Raw genomic sequence first — 19,877 nt, forward strand, 5'->3', positions numbered from 1 at the left:
CTCCTCACACATGGAGAAAAGGAAGAGGAAAAGGGGATGGGAGGAGCTTTCATCACACATAAGGAAGGGGAGGGGTTATAGACAAAGGAAGTTGACCAAGTTGTATTGTTGGACTTTGGTCACTATGTAACAAAATACAATATATGATACATATTTGAAACATATGTAAACAACTATTAAGTGTAGGGTCAGCAGTGCACATACTGTGGAACAAGCTTCATCAGTCTGCAGCTCCCACTAACCCTTTATAATTGGCTCAAGCTCTTTGCTATTGGCTCAAGTTCTGTGCAAATGTCTCACTCACAGATTGTTCATATTCTAACTCTCTGTTTCCCTATTGACAGATTTCCCATGGTGCCCCCAGGTGTCACTGAAGCCCATAGGAACCCTTACACTGGGCAGAGAGGCGACACTACAGTGGGATATTTCTGACTATTTCCCCAATGCCCTGACACTGACCTGGCTACTAAGGAAGGTTGCCCATGAAGAGCAAATCCTGCCACATGATAAACACAATTACAGGATGGAGAATAAACCAAGAAAGACCCCACGTGGGACATATATCAGTACTGGGTATCTGCACTTCATCCCATCAATACTTTCCCACCAAGGGGCAGAAATAGTCTGCAGAGTGGCACATCCCAGCCTGGCACAGCCCATAGACATTGGCACCGGGGCCTTACACATAACAGGTGAGTCTTCTCAGTAAATAATGAGCCTAATAACCCAGTGACTTGAGTAATTCAGCAACATGTGTAATACTAGTGGGTTCCTTGATGCCACTGGCACTGCATAAACAACTGTGGCAAAATAAACCCACTATCTGCAGGGCTGCTAAGCTCCCACTAACCCACTCAATGCCACTATAGTAAAGTGAACAATATAAAGGCACCGATTACAAGTGGGAAAATCACAGTTACCTATAGAGACATTCACTGAATCACTGACACCAAGTCACGATACACTGAGCATAAGGGAACAATTCTAGATCAATATGTCCCATTAAATATAATTATCTGATGAATAGGAGTAACATCTGTCCATTGAATTATCTCTAATAATAGTAATAACCACACAGATAATCACATATGCACTAATTCCCATCAGGAGCACAATCAGTCACCATACAGGAAAAGACCACACAGACAATATGTCACGTTCAGCCCCCTAAATCCAGAACTAGTGATAGGCTCCCTGGTCTCGGCTCTTACTTCTGCCTATAACAGACGCCTTTCACCTCGGGATGAGCCCTCAGCTAATTAGATGCCTCCAGGTCTTACTAATAGAGGAGCAAAGCTAAGGGTTCTGTATGAGCAGAGGGGCACGATGGTCTCACCAAGGATACTGGATGGAAGAACACAACTTGGAAGGCAGAACAGACAACACAGAGTGGAACAGACAGGCCGGTCCAGCACAAGCGGAGTTAGAATAGTCAGGCAGGCCGGGTCAGTACAGGCAGAGTTCAAGGAATAGTCAGGATCAGGATTGTAGAGTTTAGAATAGTCAGGCAGACAAGGTTTCAATAACCAGTAGATCAGACAGGAATCAGTAGGAATTAAGCACCTAGGAACTAGGAACTAGCAAATAGAACCTGACAATGGGCAATGTTTCAATTACTGAGATCCCTTTAAATAGTGTTTGAATTTTGCGCCAATAGCGACGACTTCATCACGCCGGCGTGTAAAACCCGGAAGTGCGCGCCGCACGCGCCATAGGGAAACTGGCACAGGAGGAGAGAGGCAACATGCAGCAGGCGTCCCCACTGCAGACACGGCGAGCGACCCCACTACCCACTAGATCACCAGGGTAATGTATTGTTACACAATATTATATATGCACCACATCCCATCAGCTGACATCTTACCATATGAATATTATAAAGCAGGAGCATTTAGGGCACACACCAATCCACCATGCTGCACATAATTAATAGGGTTGCCAGCTTTATTAAAAAATTTTACCAGCCAGTGGGGGGGCGGGCACCAAAAGGGGGCGGAGCTACACGGTGGGACGCTAAAAGGGGGCGGAGCCACGCAGCATGACGCTAAAAGGGGCAGAGCTACATCGCACAGCGCTGGAAAAAAGGTAAGTTATTTTCGAATTGGGGGCAGGCCAGGAGCTTTTTTTAAAGGGTATTTCAAATTACCGGCAATTGCATTGCTGGTAAATTTGCAATACCGGCCCCGGCCTTGGCAGGTGGCAACTCTAATAATTAACCCAAAGTGTGCCTTGATTTGACTAAACATTGCCTACTTAATGCATAGTAACATAGTAAGTGAGGTTGAAAAAAAGACATGTCCATCAAGTTCAACCTTTTAAGTCTATATATAACCTGCCTCACTGCCAGTTGATCCAGAGAAAGGTGAAAAACCCCATCTGAAGCCTCTCCAATTTGCCTCAGAGTGGGAAAAATTCCTTCCTGACTCCAAAATGCAATGGGACCAGTCCCTGGATCAACTTGTACTATGAGCTATTTCCCATATCCCTGTATTCCCTCACTTGCTAAACACCATCCAACCCCTTCTTATACCTATCTAATGTATCAGCCTGTACCACTGATTCACTTCCCAGCTCTCCCTGTAACACCCCTTTCCTCTAATCTCATTGGCTCCCTCCTGTCTGCTGGGAGGAGCTACTGGCGAATAAAGCATCCGACCCTTCCTTGTACCTATCTAATGTATCAGCCTGTACCCCTGATTCACTTCCCAGCTCTCCCTGTAACACCCCTTTCCCTCCTCTAATCTCATTGGCTCCCTCCTGTCTGCTGGGAGGAGCTACTGGTGAATAAAGCATCCGACCCTTCCTTGTACCTATCTAATGTATCAGCCTGTACCCCTGATTCACTTCCCAGCTCTCCCTGTAACACCCCTTTCCCTCCTCTAATCTCATTGGCTCCCTCCTGTCTGCTGGGAGGAGCTACTGGTGAATAAAGCATCCGACCCTTCCTTGTACCTATCTAATGTATCAGCCTGTACCCCTGATTCACTTCCCAGCTCTCCCTGTAACACCCCTTTCCCTCCTCTAATCTCATTGGCTCCCTCCTGTCTGCTGGGAGGAGCTACTGGTGAATAAAGCATCCGACCCTTCCTTGTACCTATCTAATGTATCAGCCTGTACCCCTGATTCACTTCCCAGCTCTCCCTGTAACACCCCTTTCCCTCCTCTAATCTCATTGGCTCCCTCCTGTCTGCTGGGAGGAGCTACTGGTGAATAAAGCATCCGACCCTTCCTTGTACCTATCTAATGTATCAGCCTGTACCACTGATTCACTTCCCAGCTCTCCCTGTAACACCCCTTTCCCTCCTCTAATCTCATTGGTTCCCTCCTGTCTGCTGGGAGGAGCTACTGGTGAATAAAGCATCCGACCCTTCCTTGTATCTATCTAATGTATCAGCCTGTACCCCTGATTCACTTCCCAGCTCTCCCTGTAACACCCCTTTCCCTCCTCTAATCTCATTGGCTCCCTCCTGTCTGCTGGGAGGAGCTACTGGTGAATAAAGCATCCAACCCTTCCTTATACCTATCCAATGTATCAGCCTGTACCCCTGATTCACTTCCCAGCTCTCCCTGTAACACCCCTTTCCCTCCTCTAATCTCATTGGTTCCCTCCTGTCTGCTGGGAGGAGCTACTGGTGAATAAAGCATCCGACCCTTCCTTGTACCTATCTAATGTATCAGCCTGTACCCCTGATTCACTTCCCAGCTCTCCCTGTAACACCCCTTTCCCTCCTCTAATCTCATTGGCTCCCTCCTGTCTGCTGGGAGGAGCTACTGGTGAATAGGGATGTAGCGAACGTCGGAAAAAAAGTTCGCGAACATATTCGCGAACTTGCGCAAAAACGCGAGCGGTTCGCGAACGGTTCGCGAACCCCATAGACTTCAATGGGAAGGCGAACTTTAACATCTAAAAAAAAAATTTCTGGCCAGAAAAATGATTTTAAAGTTGTTTAAAGGGTGCAACGACCTGGACAGTGGCATGCCAGAGGGGGATCAAGGGCAAAAATGTATCTGAAAAATCTGCCTGTGTGTGCTTGGAAGAGATAGTGTAGGGGGAGAGCTGTTAGTGATTTCAGGGACAGATGATAGTAAGTTTGCTGGCTAGTAATCTGCTTGATACTGCTCTGTATTGGAGGGACAGAAGTCTGCAGGGATTTGAGGGACATTTTAGCTTAGGTAGCTTTGCTGGCTAGTAATCTACTGTTCTCTTTAAACAACTGCCATACGTTGACCTTGTAGGCATTGTTTGCCCAGTTTTTTTGGCCGCAGCCACTGAAGCACAGTTGCCAGAAAAAATATGCCATATAAATGCTGAAAATAGTCATTTTTCGCCATACGTTGACCTTGTAGACATTGTTTGCCCAGTTTTTTTGGTTGCAGCCACTGAAGCACAGTTGCCAGAAAAAATATGCCATATAAATGCTGAAAATAGTCATTTTTCGCCATACGTTGACCTTGTAGACATTGTTTGCCCAGTTTTTTTGGTTGCAGCCACTGAAGCACAGTTGCCAGAAAAAATATGCCATATAAATGCTGAAAATAGTCATTTTTTGCCATACGTTGACTCAACGTATATGGCAAAAAATGACTATTTTCAGCATTTATATGGCATATTTTTTCTGGCCTCTGTGCTTCAGTGGCTGCGGCCAAAAAAACTGGGCAAACAATGCCTACAAGGTCAACGTCGTTGACCTTGTAGGCATTGTTTGCCCAGTTTTTTTGGCCGCAGCCACTGAAGCACAGAGGCCAGAAAAAATATGCCATATAAATGCTGAAAATAGTCATTTTTTTGGTCGCAGCCACTGAAGCACAGTTGCCAGAAAAATTATGCCATATAAATGCTGAAAATATGCATTTTTTTGGTTGCAGCCACTGAAGCACAGAGGCCAGAAAAATTATGCCATATAAATGCTGAAAATATGCATTTTTTTGGTTGCAGCCACTGAAGCACAGAGGCCAGAAAAATTATGCCATATAAATGCTGAAAATATAAATTTTTTTGGTTGCAGCCACTGAAGCACAGAGGCCAGAAAAATTATGCCATATAAATGCTGAAAATATGCATTTTTTTGGTTGCAGCCACTGAAGCACAGAGGCCAGAAAAATTATGCCATATAAATGCAGAAAATATGCATTTTTTTGGACGCAGCCACTGAAGCACAGTTGCCAGAAAAAATATGCCATATAAATGCTGAAAATAGTAATTTTTTGCCATACGTTGACCTTGTAGACATTGTTTGCCCAGTTTTTTTGGTTGCAGCCACTGAAGCACAGAGGCCAGAAAAAAATTAAACCAGTAGGGTTTGCACCCTAGTTTGTAACGGTGGCGGAGGGAGGAGGAGGACGCTAAAGGACAGCTGTGTGTGGAGTCATGAGGCTTGAAGGACAGCTGCATAGAAGTCAGAACAAGTCTTCCGGCGTGCAGTAACCCTCCGAGATCCACCCCTCATTCATTTTAATAAAGGTCAGGTAATCGACACTTTTGTGACCTAGGCGAGTTCTCTTCTCAGTTACAATCCCTCCTGCTGCACTGAAGGTCCTTTCTGAGAGCACACTTGAGGCTGGGCAAGACAAGAGGTTCATGGCAAATTGTGACAGCTCTGGCCACAGATCAAGCCTGCGCACCCAGTAGTCCAGGGGTTCATTGCTCCTCAGAGTGTCGATATCTGCAGTTAATGCCAGGTAGTCCGCTACCTGCCGGTCGAGGCGTTCTTTGAGGGTGGATCCAGAAGGGTTGTGGCGCTGCCTTGGACAGAAAAACATTTGCATGTCTGACGTTACAGACTGGCCAAAGGGCTTTGTCCTTGCAGGTGTGCTCGTGGCAGGATTACTGGCACCTCTGCCCCTGGAATGTTGATGAGTTCCTGAAGTGACATCACCCTTAAAAGCATTGTACAACATGTTTTGCAGGCTGGTTTGTAAATGCCGCATCTTTTCGGACTTGTGGTATGTTGGTAACATTTCTGACACTTTATGCTTGTACCGAGGGTCTAGTAGCGTTGCGACCCAGTACAGGTCCTTCTCCTTAAGCCTCTTGATACGGGGGTCCTTCAACAGGCATGACAGCATGAAAGACCCCATTCTCACAAGGTTGGATGCAGAGCTATCCATCTCCGCTTCCTCATTATCAAGGACTGCATCATCCACGGTCTCCTCCCCCCAGCCACGTACAAGACCAGGGGTCCCCAAAAGGTCACCACTAGCCCCCTGGGAAGCCTGCTCCTGTTGGTCCTCCTCCTCCTCCTCCACAAAGCCACCTTCCTCCTCTGACTCCACTTCTGGCACCTCTCCCTGCGTTGCAGCAGGTGCCTGGGTTCGTTCTGGTGATTCCGACCAGAAATCGTGCGCTTCCAGCTCCTCGTCACGCTGGTCTACAGCCTCATCTGTCACTCGTCGCACGGCACGCTCCAGGAATAAAGCGAAGGGTATTAGGTCGCTGATGGTGCCTTCGGTGCGACTGACCATATTTGTCACCTCTTCAAAAGGTCGCATGAGCCTGCAGGCATCGCGCATAAGCACCCAGTAACGGGGGAAAAAAATCCCCAGCTGTGCAGATCCAGTCCTACCACCCAGTTCAAAAAGGTACTCGTTGACGGCCCTTTGTTGTTGCAGCAGACGTTCCAACATAAGGAGCGTTGAATTCCAGCGAGTCTGGCTGTCAGAAATCAAACGCCTGACTGGCATGTTGTAGCGCTGCTGAATGTCAGCAAGGCGTGCCATGGCTGTGTAGGAACGTCTGAAATGGGCCGACACCTTTCTGGACTGGGTGAGAACGTCCTGGAATCCTGGGTACTTGGAGACAAAACGTTGGACTATTAAATTTAACACATGTGCCATGCAGGGCACATGTGTTAAATTGCCTAGTCTCAACGCTGCCAACAGATTGCTTCCATTGTCACACACCACTTTTCCGATCTGCAGTTGGTGTGGGGTCAGCCACCGATCGGCCTGTGACTGCAGAGATGACAGGAGTACAGATCCGGTATGGTTTTTGCTTTCCAGGCACGTCATCCCCAAGACAGCGTGACAACGGCGTACCTGGCACGTCGAATAGCCTAGGGGGAGCTGGGGGTGCACAGGTGTGGAGGAGGAGAAGGAGGACCCAGCAGCAGAGTAAGAAGAAGAAGAAGACGAGGTAGAGAGCGATGGAGGAGTAGAGGTGGTGGCAGAACCGCGTGCAATCCGTGGCGGTGACACCAACTCCACTGTTGTTGTTGAGCTACCCATTCCCTGCTTCCCAGCCATTACCAAGTTCACCCAGTGGGCAGTGTAGGTGACATACCTGCCCTGACCATGCTTGGAGGACCATGCGTCAGTAGTCATATGGACCTTTGGCCCAACACTAAGTGACAGAGATGCGGTAACTTGGCTCTGCACATGTTGGTACAGGTGTGGTATTCCCTTTTTAGAAAAAAAATTGCGGCTGGGTACCTTCCACTGCGGTGTCCCAATTGCTACAAATTTGCGGAAGGCCTCAGAGTCCACCAGCTGGTATGGTAAAAGCTGGCGGGCTAAGAGTGCAGACAAGCCAGCTGTCAGACGCCGGGCAAGGGGGTGACAGTCAGACATTGGCTTCTTACGCTCAAACATGGCCCTCACAGAAACTTGGCTGGGGGCAGATGACTGGGAATGGGAACAGGTGGTCAAGGTGGAAGGCGGAGTGGAGGGTGGTTCAGACGGGTCAAGGAGAGCAGAGGTAGAGCAGTAAGATGCTGGACCAGAAGGAGTGTGGCTTTTAGTTTGCCTGTTGCCTTTGAGGTGTTGCTCCCAAAGTGCTTTGTGCTTGCCGCTCATGTGCCTTCGCATAGAAGTTGTACCTATGTGGCTGTTGGGCTTACCAAGGCTCAGTTTCTGACTGCACTCATTGCAAATTACAATGCTTTTGTCAGAGGCACACACATTAAAAAAATCCCACACTGCTGACTTTTTGGAAGTGTGCGATCTGGCGGTAACAGTAGAAGTTGGCGGCATTGGCGGCAATGGCGGGTGCGTTGGCCGGCTGAACACAGGTGCCGATACATGTTGTTGCCCTACTGATCCCTGCGGGCTGTCCTCCCTGCTTCTTCTAAGTCTTATTCTCCTACTGCCTCTCTGACTCTCCGTCTCTCCATCTGAACTACCCTCCTCTTGCTCTCTTCTACTAGGCACCCACAAAACATCAATCTCCTCATCATCATTCTCCTCAGATGCATCAATTTCTTCTGACACATCACAGAAGGAAGCAGCAGCGGGGACCTCCTCCTCATCACTCATTATGTCCATCTCTGTCGTGTTCTCTGCCAGAATTAAATCTGGTGTAAGGTCCTCATCTCCTTCTGGCAATAATGGTTGCGCATTACTCAGTTCAAGAAACTCATGGGAAAATAACTCCTCTGACCCCAGTGAAGAAGGGGCACCGGTGGTGGAGGAAGTGTTACGTGGGGTGGCCATAGCAGTGGAGGATGAGGAGGATGTTGTGGTAAAGTTAGAAACGGTAGAGGATGGGGTGTGCTGTGTAAGCCAGTCAACTACCTCTTCAGCATTTTGGGAGTTCAGGGTCATTGGCTTTTTAAAACTGGGCAATTTGCTAGGGCCACAGGATTGCATAGCAGCACGGCCCCTAGCACGGCCTCTGCGTGGCGGGCTTGCCTTTGCCTGGCATTATTTTTTAAAAAACAACAACAACAACAAAAACTCAGTTGGTTTTTCTGGAAACGATAATACACACAGCTAGATGGCGGGTTGAAGAAAACAGTGTGCAAATAATGCCTACAAGGTCAACGTATACACTACTACAGCGGTGGATACGGATTACGTAAAATATATTATGGCTGCTTGAAAAAAGTCACTCCGGTGTTTTTTCTGGAGACGGTAATATTATGGATATTTAGACAGAATGTGAACAAGGTCACACAGCTAGATGGCGGGTTGAAGAAAACACTGTGCAAATAATGCCTACAAGGTCAACGTATACACTACTACAGCGGTGGATACGGATTACGTAAAATATATTATGGCTGCTTGAAAAAAGTCACTCCGGTGTTTTTTCTGGAGACGGTAATATTATGGATATTTAGACAGAATGTGAACAAGGTCACACAGCTAGATGGCGGGTTGAAGAAAACACTGTGCAAATAATGCCTACAAGGTCAACGTATACACTACTACAGCGGTGGATACGGATTACGTAAAATATATTATGGCTGCTTGAAAAAAGTCACTCCGGTGTTTTTTCTGGAGACGGTAATATTATGGATATTTAGACAGAATGTGAACAAGGTCACACAGCTAGATGGCGGGTTGAAGAAAACACTGTGCAAATAATGCCTACAAGGTCAACGTATACACTACTACAGCGGTGGATACGGATTACGTAAAATATATTATGGCTGCTTGAAAAAAGTCACTTTGGTGTTTTTTCTGGAGACGGTAATATTATGGATATTTAGACAGAATGTGAACAAGGTCACACAGCTAGATGGCGGGTTGAAGAAAACAGTGTGCAAATAATGCCTACAAGGTCAACGTATACACTACTACAGCGGTGGATACGGATTACGTAAAATATATTATGGCTGCTTGAAAAAAGTCACTCCGGTGTTTTTTCTGGAGACGGTAATATTATGGATATTTAGACAGAATGTGAACAAGGTCACACAGCTAGATGGCGGGTTGAAGAAAACACTGTGCAAATAATGCCTACAAGGTCAACGTATACACTACTACAGCGGTGGATACGGATTACGTAAAATATATTATGGCTGCTTGAAAAAAGTCACTCCGGTGTTTTTTCTGGAGACGGTAATATTATGGATATTTAGACAGAATGTGAACAAGGTCACACAGCTAGATGGCGGGTTGAAGAAAACACTGTGCAAATAATGCCTACAAGGTCAACGTATACACTACTACAGCGGTGGATACGGATTACGTAAAATATATTATGGCTGCTTGAAAAAAGTCACTCCGGTGTTTTTTCTGGAGACGGTAATATTATGGATATTTAGACAGAATGTGAACAAGGTCACACAGCTAGATGGCGGGTTGAAGAAAACACTGTGCAAATAATGCCTACAAGGTCAACGTATACACTACTACAGCGGTGGATACGGATTACGTAAAATATATTATGGCTGCTTGAAAAAAGTCACTCCGGTGTTTTTTCTGGAGACGGTAATATTATGGATATTTAGACAGAATGTGAACAAGGTCACACAGCTAGATGGCGGGTTGAAGAAAACACTGTGCAAATAATGCCTACAAGGTCAACGTATACACTACTACAGCGGTGGATACGGATTACGTAAAATATATTATGGCTGCTTGAAAAAGTCACTCCGGTGTTTTTTCTGGAGACGGTAATATTATGGATATTTAGACAGAATGTGAACAAGGTCACACAGCTAGATGGCGGGTTGAAGAAAACACTGTGCAAATAATGCCTACAAGGTCAACGTATACACTACTACAGCGGTGGATACGGATTACGTAAAATATATTATGGCTGCTTGAAAAAAGTCACTCCGGTGTTTTTTCTGGAGACGGTAATATTATGGATATTTAGACAGAATGTGAACAAGGTCACACAGCTAGATGGCGGGTTGAAGAAAACACTGTGCAAATAATGCCTACAAGGTCAACGTATACACTACTACAGCGGTGGATACGGATTACGTAAAATATATTATGGCTGCTTGAAAAAAGTCACTCCGGTGTTTTTTCTGGAGACGGTAATATTATGGATATTTAGACAGAATGTGAACAAGGTCACACAGCTAGATGGCGGGTTGAAGAAAACACTGTGCAAATAATGCCTACAGGGCAAATAATGCCTAAAAGGTCAACTTATACACTACTACAGCGGTAGTAAAATAAAAAAAAGTAAAATAAAAAAAAATGAATATTAAAAAAAAAAAATTAAAGTTGGTGCTGCTGAACTACTAGGAGCAGCAGATTAGCACACCAGTCCCACTCCCCAACACTGCTAGACTAATAGCACTGGGCTCTTATAGTAGTAGTAGTAGTAGTAGTAAAACAACAAAAAAATAAATAAAAGCAGTCCTTACAAGGACTACTGTTATTGCAGCAGTCAGCAGATGAGATCAGAAGCAGGACAGCTGCCCACTGCAGCTACATACAGAGCACTGCAGTAGAAGGTAGATTACTAGCCAGCAAAGCTACCTAAGCTTAAATGTCCCTCAAACCCCTGCAGACTTCTGTCCCTCCAATAACAGAGCAGTATCAAAACGATTACTAGCCAGCAAACTTTCAACTGTCCCTGAAATCCCTAACAGGCAGCAGCTCTCTCCCTACACTATCTCTTCAGCACACACAGGCAGAGTGAAAAAATGCTGCAGGGCTTCGGTTTTTATAGGGAAGGGGAGTGGTCCAGGGGAGAGCTTCCTGATTGGCTGCCATGTACCTGCTGGTCTGGGGTGAGAGGGCAAAAAATGGCGAACCCAAAATGGCGAACGTCGCGCGACGTTCGCGAACTTCCGGCGAGCGCGAACACCCGATGTTCGCGCGAACAAGTTCGCCGGCGAACAGTTCGCGACATCTCTACTGGTGAATAAAGCATCCGGCCCTTCCTTGTACCTATCTAATGTATCAGCCTGTACCACTGATTCAGGGAGACAATTCCACATCTTCACAGCTCTCACTGTAACAAACCCCTTCCCAATATTTAGCTGGAACCTCTTTTCTTCTAATCGGAATGGGTGACCTTGTGTCAGCTGGAAAGACCTACTGGTAAATAAATCATTAGAGAGATTATTATATGATCCCCTTATATATTTATACATAGTTATCATATCACCCCTTAAGCCCCTCTTCTCCAGAGTGAACATCCCCAATTTGGCCAGTCTTTCCTCATAGCTAAGATTTTCCCTTTACCAGCTTAGTTGCCCTTCTCTGTCCCCTCTCTAATACAATAATGTCCTGTTTGAGTGATGGAGACCAAAACTGTAGGGCATATTCTAGATGGGGCCTTACCAGTGCTCTATACAGTGGGACCCCCTCCTCCCGTGACTCTCTGCCCCATTTAATACAAGTCAAGACCTTATTTGCCCTTGATGCTGCTGACTGGCATTGCTTGCTACAGACAAGTTTATTATCTACAAGGACTCCAAGCTCCGTCTCCATTATGGATTTGCCTAGTGCAGTCCCATTAAGGGTATAAGTGGATATTGTTACATCCCAGGTGCAGGACTTTACATTTATCAACATTGAATCTCATTTGCCACTTAGCTGCCCAGATTGCCAGTTAGTCAAGATCCTGTTGCAAGTGCCACATCCTGGATGGAATTAATTGGGCTGATAGTTTTGTCTCATCTGCAAACACTGATACATTACTTACAATCCCCTCCCCTAAGTCATTAATGAACAAGTTAAATAAAAGTGGCCCCAATACTGAGCCCTGGGGGACCCCACTAAGAACCTTACTCCAAGTAGAGAATGTCCCATTAACAACCCCCCTCTGTACCCGATCCTGTAGCCAGTTTCCTATCCATGTGCAAACGACTTCATTAAGCCCAACAGACCTTAGTTTAGAAAGCAGTCGTTTGTGGGGCACAGTATCAAACGCTTTGGCAAAATCCAAATAGATCTACTGCCCCCCCCCCACTGTCCAGCATCTTACTTACCTCATCATAAAAAGCAATCAAATTTGTCTGACATGACCTATCCTTCATAAAGCCATGCTGATCCCATTTTTAATTTATTTAATGAAAAAAATAACCTCCAATATACTTTAATTAAAAAAGAATTTTTTGAGAAACCTGACTATATGCTGTGAAATTCTCCCTTCATTTACTTTCTCTGACTGATGTGGATATGAAACTTCAGATGGTCCCTAACTGCTCTGCAGGGAAAGGATCATACTTTCAAACAGCAGGGGGGAGGGACTTCCCATAACTTGAGCAGCTTTGTTTGTTTCCCTGTAGAGCAGCCAGAGACCATGTAGAGATTCATATCTGCAGCAGTCAGAGCAAATAAATGAAGGGAGAATTTCACTGCATACAGTCAAGTTTCTTATAAAAACTGTACAGATTTTGTAATTGAAGTATATTGAGGATAGGTTTCTTTTTCAGTTAATAAAGTAAAAATAGGATTTTATTTTACATCCCCTTTAATGTTTCCAACTCCAGCTGCAGGGACAAAGATCACGGAGCCAGATTTAAACAGATAAACTGGGATTCTATTTGGAGGATTATTTTGCTGCAGTCACTGGTTCTGCAGAGTTGTAAAAGTTTGTATTAAACAATAGAAAAACTATAAAATACACATTAGATTACATGACAACACAGGACCCAGTGCAGTCTGTATATTCTGATTATTAATCAGTCTTGTTGTATCGGCTTCTGGCAGATATTATTTGACTTGTGCTGTTTTGATAATTTATGACGATCCCTAAGCAGCCCAGACCACACTGAGCATGTGCACAGTCTTGGTCTTGCAAAGATGTATAACAAAGTTACAAGATGGTGACCTCCTGTGGCCAACTTTGAAAGATCATTTGTTTGATTAGACTTCTTGTGCAGTAAGTTTATGTTTAGTATACAAAATACAGCATTTCTAGCCTTATTCTATTTTATACTTTAGTTTCCCATTAAATAAATTGAGAACAGTAATGATTTAATATCAGTATAAAGGACAACCATTCTGTTCTGTGTTTTTAGCTGAAAACCTAATGCCCCAATCAATACTCTGTAGGGCAGCCCTCAAGGCACTAAAATTAGCTTTTCCAAAATTCCTGGTTTTTGTTGCCCCAGTATATATTTGTTTTTTGCACCAGACATTAAATGATATAACATTATGGTCACTATTACCCAGGGGTTCAATGACTTGCACATTTGCTATAAGTTCTGGCTCATTAGAGATCACTAGATCCACAATAGCATTTTTTCTGGTTGGCTCCTCAACAACCTGTGCCATAAAATTGTCATGTAACAGTTTATAAACTTGTTCCCATTAACTGATCTGGCAGTACTGTTGCTCCAGTCAATATCTGGGTAATTAAAATCCCCCATTATCAATACTTTACCCAAACTAGCAGCCTTTTCTATTTGCATCAGGAGCTTCACCTCCTCCTCGTCACTTACATTAGGGGGTCTATAGTGACTCCTACAATTAATTTGCTGGACTCTTTACAATTGAAGAACTCCACCCATACGACTTCTGCCCCCTCATTTTCTAACATAACCTCCTCCTTTATATTAGATTTAAATCCTGCCTAACATACAGACATACCCCTCCTCCTTTTCTATTGCTTCTGTCCCTGGGAAACAAAGTATAGCCACTGATATTAACTGCCCAGTCATGTGACTCATTCAGCCATGTTTCATCCAATCACATCATATTTTCCCACCAGCACCTCCAGTTCTCCCATTTTTGTTTTGTAAACATACATTTAATACTGGTCCCATATTGAACATATGACATGTGCTCCTCCCTATCCTTAACCCCCAGCCAAATCTCCTCCCCCATTTTCCCTTTCTTTGCCCACTATCTCATCTAACCTGTCTTCCACTGAATCTTTTACTGAACCCTCCCCCCCCACACCTAGTTTAAAATCTCCTCCAACCGTCTAATCATCTTCTCTCCCAAAACAGCTGCCCCATCATCATTGAGGTGCCCCCATCCCTAGCAAAGAGCCTGTAGCCGACTGAGAAATCAGCCCAGTTCTCCAAAACCCAAAACCCTCCTCCCTACACCAATCTCTTAGCCACACATTAATCTAAGCTCCCACTATCTTCTTAGTGTTGCTCTGATAAAATTACCTTGGAAGTCCTCAACTTTATACCTATTTTTTTTAAAATTGTTTTTGAGGACTTCACCTCCTCCTCTATCTTTGTCATTGGTACCCCAACCACCGGGTCTTCACCAGCAGACTGTTCCACCCAGGGCCGCCATTAGAAATCACGGGGCCCCGTACAACAAAATTTTTGGGGCCCCCTGGGCCCCGCCCACACTGACGACCAAGCTCCGCCCCATATCCCGCCCACATCGCAGTTAAAAGACCACACAGACATCAGCGCTAAAAAAGTAACCCCCCCCACACAAGTTGTAAAAAGCTATTGATGGTCAGGGCCCCCTTATAAAAAAAATTGGGGCCCCAAAAAAAAAAAAATGTACATTTTTTTTTTTTTTTAAAACATTGGTGGCAGGGGCCCCCTTATAAGTTAAAAAAAACTTGGGGCCCCAACAAAAAAAAATGTAAAAAAAACTAAAAAATAAACAAACATTGGTGGCAGGGGCCCCCTTATAAGTTAAAAACAAATTGGGGCCCCAAAAAAAAAATTTGAAAAAAATTAATTTTTTTTGAAAAAAAAAAAAAACATTGGCGGCAGGGGCCCCCTTATAATTTAAAAACAAATTGGGGCCCCAAAAAACAAAAATTTGGAAAAAAAAAATTTTTTTTGAAAAAAAAAAAAACTGGTGGCAGGGGCCCCCTTACAAGTTAAAAACAAATTGGGGCCCCAAAAAAAAATTTAAAAAAAATAAATTTTTTTTTGAAAAAAAAAAAAACTGGTGGCAGGGGCCCCCTTACAAGTTAAAAACATTTGGAGCCACCAAAAAGAAAATTATTTTTTTTTTTAAAAAAAAACAAAAAAAAACCAATGGTGGCAAGGGGCCCCTTACGAGTTAAAAAAAAATTGGGGCCCCAAAAAAAAAGTTTTAAAAAAAAGATTGGTGGCAGGGGCCTATAGAATATTAAAATAATACATTGGTGGCCAGGGGATTAAAAAAAAAAAAAACACAAACTGGTGTTCAGTAGAATTGAACTCATGGCTTCAGTACTTCAACTTCGCCTCCTTTCGTGACTTCGGGTCTTTTCACCGCTTCAGGACTTCAATTTCGGCTGTTTTCGTGACTTCGGGTCTTTGCGCTGCTTCAGTACTTCGGCTTCGGCTGTTTTCGTGACTTCGGGTCTTTTCGGCGCTTCGTGACTTCGGCTTTTTCCGTGACTTCGGGTCTTTTCGGCGCATCGGCTTCGGCTTTTCGGCACTTCCGCATTCGGCACTGAAGAGGCAAGACGTACGGCTCGGGCGCTCGTAAGGGGGGCCTGGATCTTCAAAAAAATGCAGCGCTGCCGGGCCCCCCTTCATGCCCGGGCCCGGTACGCTTGTCCCCCCTGTCCCCCCCTGATGGCGGCCCTGGTTCCACCACATGCCGAACCCTAGCACCAGGAAAGCAGCAGACTGTTGGGCATGAAGGGTCCTTACGGCAGATTACCATATCTACCTTTCTAATAATTGAATCCCCTATAACTAGAAACCTGCCTTTCCTTCCTTGCACTCCCCCCAGAGCTGTCCTCCCCAGTATCTTCGGCCAAAATGGTGAATCTGTTGTTTTGGACAAGCTGTGGAGCATTCCCCCTATACTTCTGTCCCCTACTTCCCCTCCTGACTGTCCCAAACCTTCCTCCCTCATTAGCCTCCACTGCCCCTTCTCCTCCCCCCACTCCACTAGCCCCTGCCAGTGGTTGCTCTGTGACCTTCTTTCCTCCCCCACGTTTGCCCCTCAGTGCTGCAAGTTCCCCCCTTAGATTCCGAGATGAAAACATCTCTCACATGTAAATACTGCCTGGAACTGCTGCTCCAACACCACATACATGTGACACTGAGTGATACCAGCAAACCCACTTACACTCATATATACATTGGTACTTACAGTCTCCCAAGTGCAATTCCTCAGAAATGCCTTAAGGGTTTTAATGCTGCTAAACACTTAATTCACATGCAACACTTAATTCCCACACTTGCTCTGCAGTCACAGACTTATTGAGGTAACAAACTCAAATGGGGAGCTCAACAGTTTTGGGGTCTGTAACTGCCTGTCCTAAATCAGAAATACAGGTTGTTGTGTATCGGGGAGTCCAGTCATAAGTAATAAGCACACAGAGTTCTCTGCATGACACTATGATCCTGAATCTACAGGGATAATCCCTGCCATAAAGCAAAACACAGCTGCTGTGCTTTTGTTAGTTTCTTTGCATCTTCTTTGTAATTTCTGTGTCTTCATACATAAGTATAAATAAGATATAGACACAAAATGTATCATAGGTTTGGATATTATTGGATATTATGTCTGTCCAAGAAATCCTCCAAGTCCCTCTTATAGTCATTAACTGAATCAGCATCACAACATCACCCGGCAGTGCATTCCCCAACCTCACTGTCCTCACTGTGATGAACCCCCTACTTTGCTTCGACTGAAACTTCTGGTGCATTGGTCTTTTCTATTGGCATAAAATAGCCTGTAATGTATTTGTTTATAGTAATAATATCCCCTCATAAGTTCCCTTCCCAGTTTAGTTGCACTTAGTCTCTGCACTCTCTCCAGCTCATTTATATCCCTCTTAAGGACTGGAGTCCAAAACTGCACTGTATACCCTAAACCCAAAAATGTACCAAGTGGATCACCTAAAGACACGATCCTCAGAATCCACTTTCACCAAACTGAAGAGGACTTGATGCGCTATACCAGGCAGCACAAAGCAATGCCACAGTCGTATAACAAAATACAAATCCCTCGCAAGTATTTACTAGCATTAGCAGAATATAGACGGCAGCATGCTGACCTTATTTGGGTTCAAGAAACGCACTTTCGAGAGAAATACCAAAGTTCAATTGGAAATAAACACTATAAAATGAAAGCAGCCGCAACATCCACAACAAAAAAAAGGTGCAGCTATAATAGCCAGACGATCCCTAAACATATCAAGTGTAAAACATTTGACTCATCCCAACGGCAGATGTTTAATTCTTATCTGTAATTGAAATCAACAGAAATACACCCTGGTAAACCTCTATTCTCCAAACTCTAATCTCAGCAAGTTTTAGAGCCAGTAATCAACTTCAGCCAAGGCACGGTTATAATAGGTAGAGATTTTAATAATGTACTAGACCCCAACATGGATAGAACACCACAAGCAGATGCATTACCCACACATTATCACAAACAGTAATTAAGAAATCTTACAATTTTTCTAAACTTTTATCCCATTACAACTTGTATGATGTATGGAGGGTTCACAATCCTACAAGGACTTCTCTTACTATTCGGCCCATCATAAACTAACTCAAACTAACCTCCCAATGTACAATAAAAAATACGACATGGACAGACCACTCAATAGCAGCACTCACACTCCAGGAATAACACCAGTTTAGCACAAGACCCCCATGGAGGCTTAACAATGACAAGGCTAAGAACATTGACAAGGCCAGTTTAAATAAACTACATTTCAGCTGGGTTAAATACATGGTCATTTTTAATGTTTTCATGGCTTTTATCACTTATCAAAAGTTTTAATATATGTTTGAGTTAAACATTTTGTTAACTAATTAATGATGTCACCCGATTTGTGATTTAAGTAGCCATTAGATAGTTGTGTTAATCTTGCCTAGAACTACGTATCTTAGGATACGAAACGCGTCAGGATTTGATGATTTAAAACTGCTGAAATAAATTGCTTTTAACTTCACGAGTGGCGTCCGCGGTGCTTGCCGGTTTTTCTTCAATTGAACTGATCAGCCACACACAAAGCAAAGCCAGAACAAAACAAGAACAATTACTAATAAAAATAAATGAAATAGAACAACAAAAGTGAAACGCACCTTCTTCTGAAATATTAGAACAACTAAAAAAAAACTTAAAGCAGAAGTAAACCTTTTCATTTTAGGCAGATGTCAACACCAGTTCCCAAAGCTAAAAAGTATAAACTATGTTATGGGTAACACAGCAACAGTTATCATAAAAAAGTAACTAATTCAACAAGTCTCGCAACACAGAATATGGAGAATACAATTTGCCATTCAGAAATTTAAAATCAACCCAAAAGACAAGGCAGACACATTTGCCCAATTTTATACTGACCTCTAACTTGAAGGATAATCCTTCTATAATTACGTCCTCAGAGACAGACATCCGCATATTCTTAGAACACTTACAATTACCGGGCCTACCAGCCTCAACAATCTCTACCCTAACTGGCCCAATAATGTCAGAAGAAGTCCTGAACGTGATAAAGAACATGTCACAGAACAAAGCCCCAGGCCCAGATGGCTATACCGACAAGTATTACAAAACCTTTGCCCCTTTACTATCCCCATATTTTACAAGAGCCCTAAATGCGGCAGCTAGTACAGGAAAATTCTCCCAAGAAATGTTGAAATCATATATTTTGACAATACCTAAACCAGAGAAAGACAGCACCAAATGCCCAAACTACCGCCCCATACACTTACTAAACAGTGATCTAATAATGTATGCATCCATACTGGCAAAACGATTGCAGTCGACCCTATCACATCTAATTAACAGATGTAGTATTAGCATTGGACACTGAGAAAGCGTTCGATCGAGTATATTGGACATACCTGATTGGTGCCATAAACATTCAAAATCCCTATGTCATTAATAACTGCCATTATGGCTTTATATTCTGACCCGACTGTCCAAGTTAACAGATTCCTGTCAAACCCTTTTTCTCTAACAAATAGAACCAGGCAGGGGTGCCCACACTCCCCTTATCTATATTCTGAGTATTGAACCTCTAGACGCAGACGCATAACAATTGGCCCCCAGGAACATAAGATCTTATTATTTGCCGATGATATTGCACTGTGACCATGACTAACCCTGAATTTGCCTTACAGCAATTATTTGAACTGATTGAACATTTTGGACCCTTTCACACTACAAACTTAGCATCACTAAAACCTAGGCACTACCAATCCTTATGTCAGTACCAGAAATTAAAAAGGAAATATAAATTGGATTGGCAAACCACTAACTAACTATTTGGGAATCAAAATAATAGCAAACCAGTGGTTGAACTACCAGGAGAGTAGGGGGTGCAAGTGTACCAGGGACCGTACCCCTGCAGCCTGGCCGGC

General features: G+C 44.0%; 1 protein-coding gene across 2 annotated transcripts in view; it reads left to right on the top strand.

Annotated features, from left to right (window-relative positions):
* The window catches only part of LOC108704218, a 74,241-nt gene that overhangs the window by 31,041 nt on the left and 23,323 nt on the right, over positions 1-19,877 (top strand). For both annotated transcript variants that reach the window (XM_041577892.1, XM_041577893.1), the window contains one exon: positions 345-692. In XM_041577892.1, coding sequence (XP_041433826.1) covers positions 345-692 — 348 coding nt within the window. The remainder of the gene's footprint in view (positions 1-344; positions 693-19,877) is intronic.

This window comes from Xenopus laevis, chromosome 9_10S (assembly GCF_017654675.1).
Source record: "Xenopus laevis strain J_2021 chromosome 9_10S, Xenopus_laevis_v10.1, whole genome shotgun sequence".
NCBI classification, from domain to species: Eukaryota; Metazoa; Chordata; class Amphibia; order Anura; family Pipidae; genus Xenopus; species Xenopus laevis.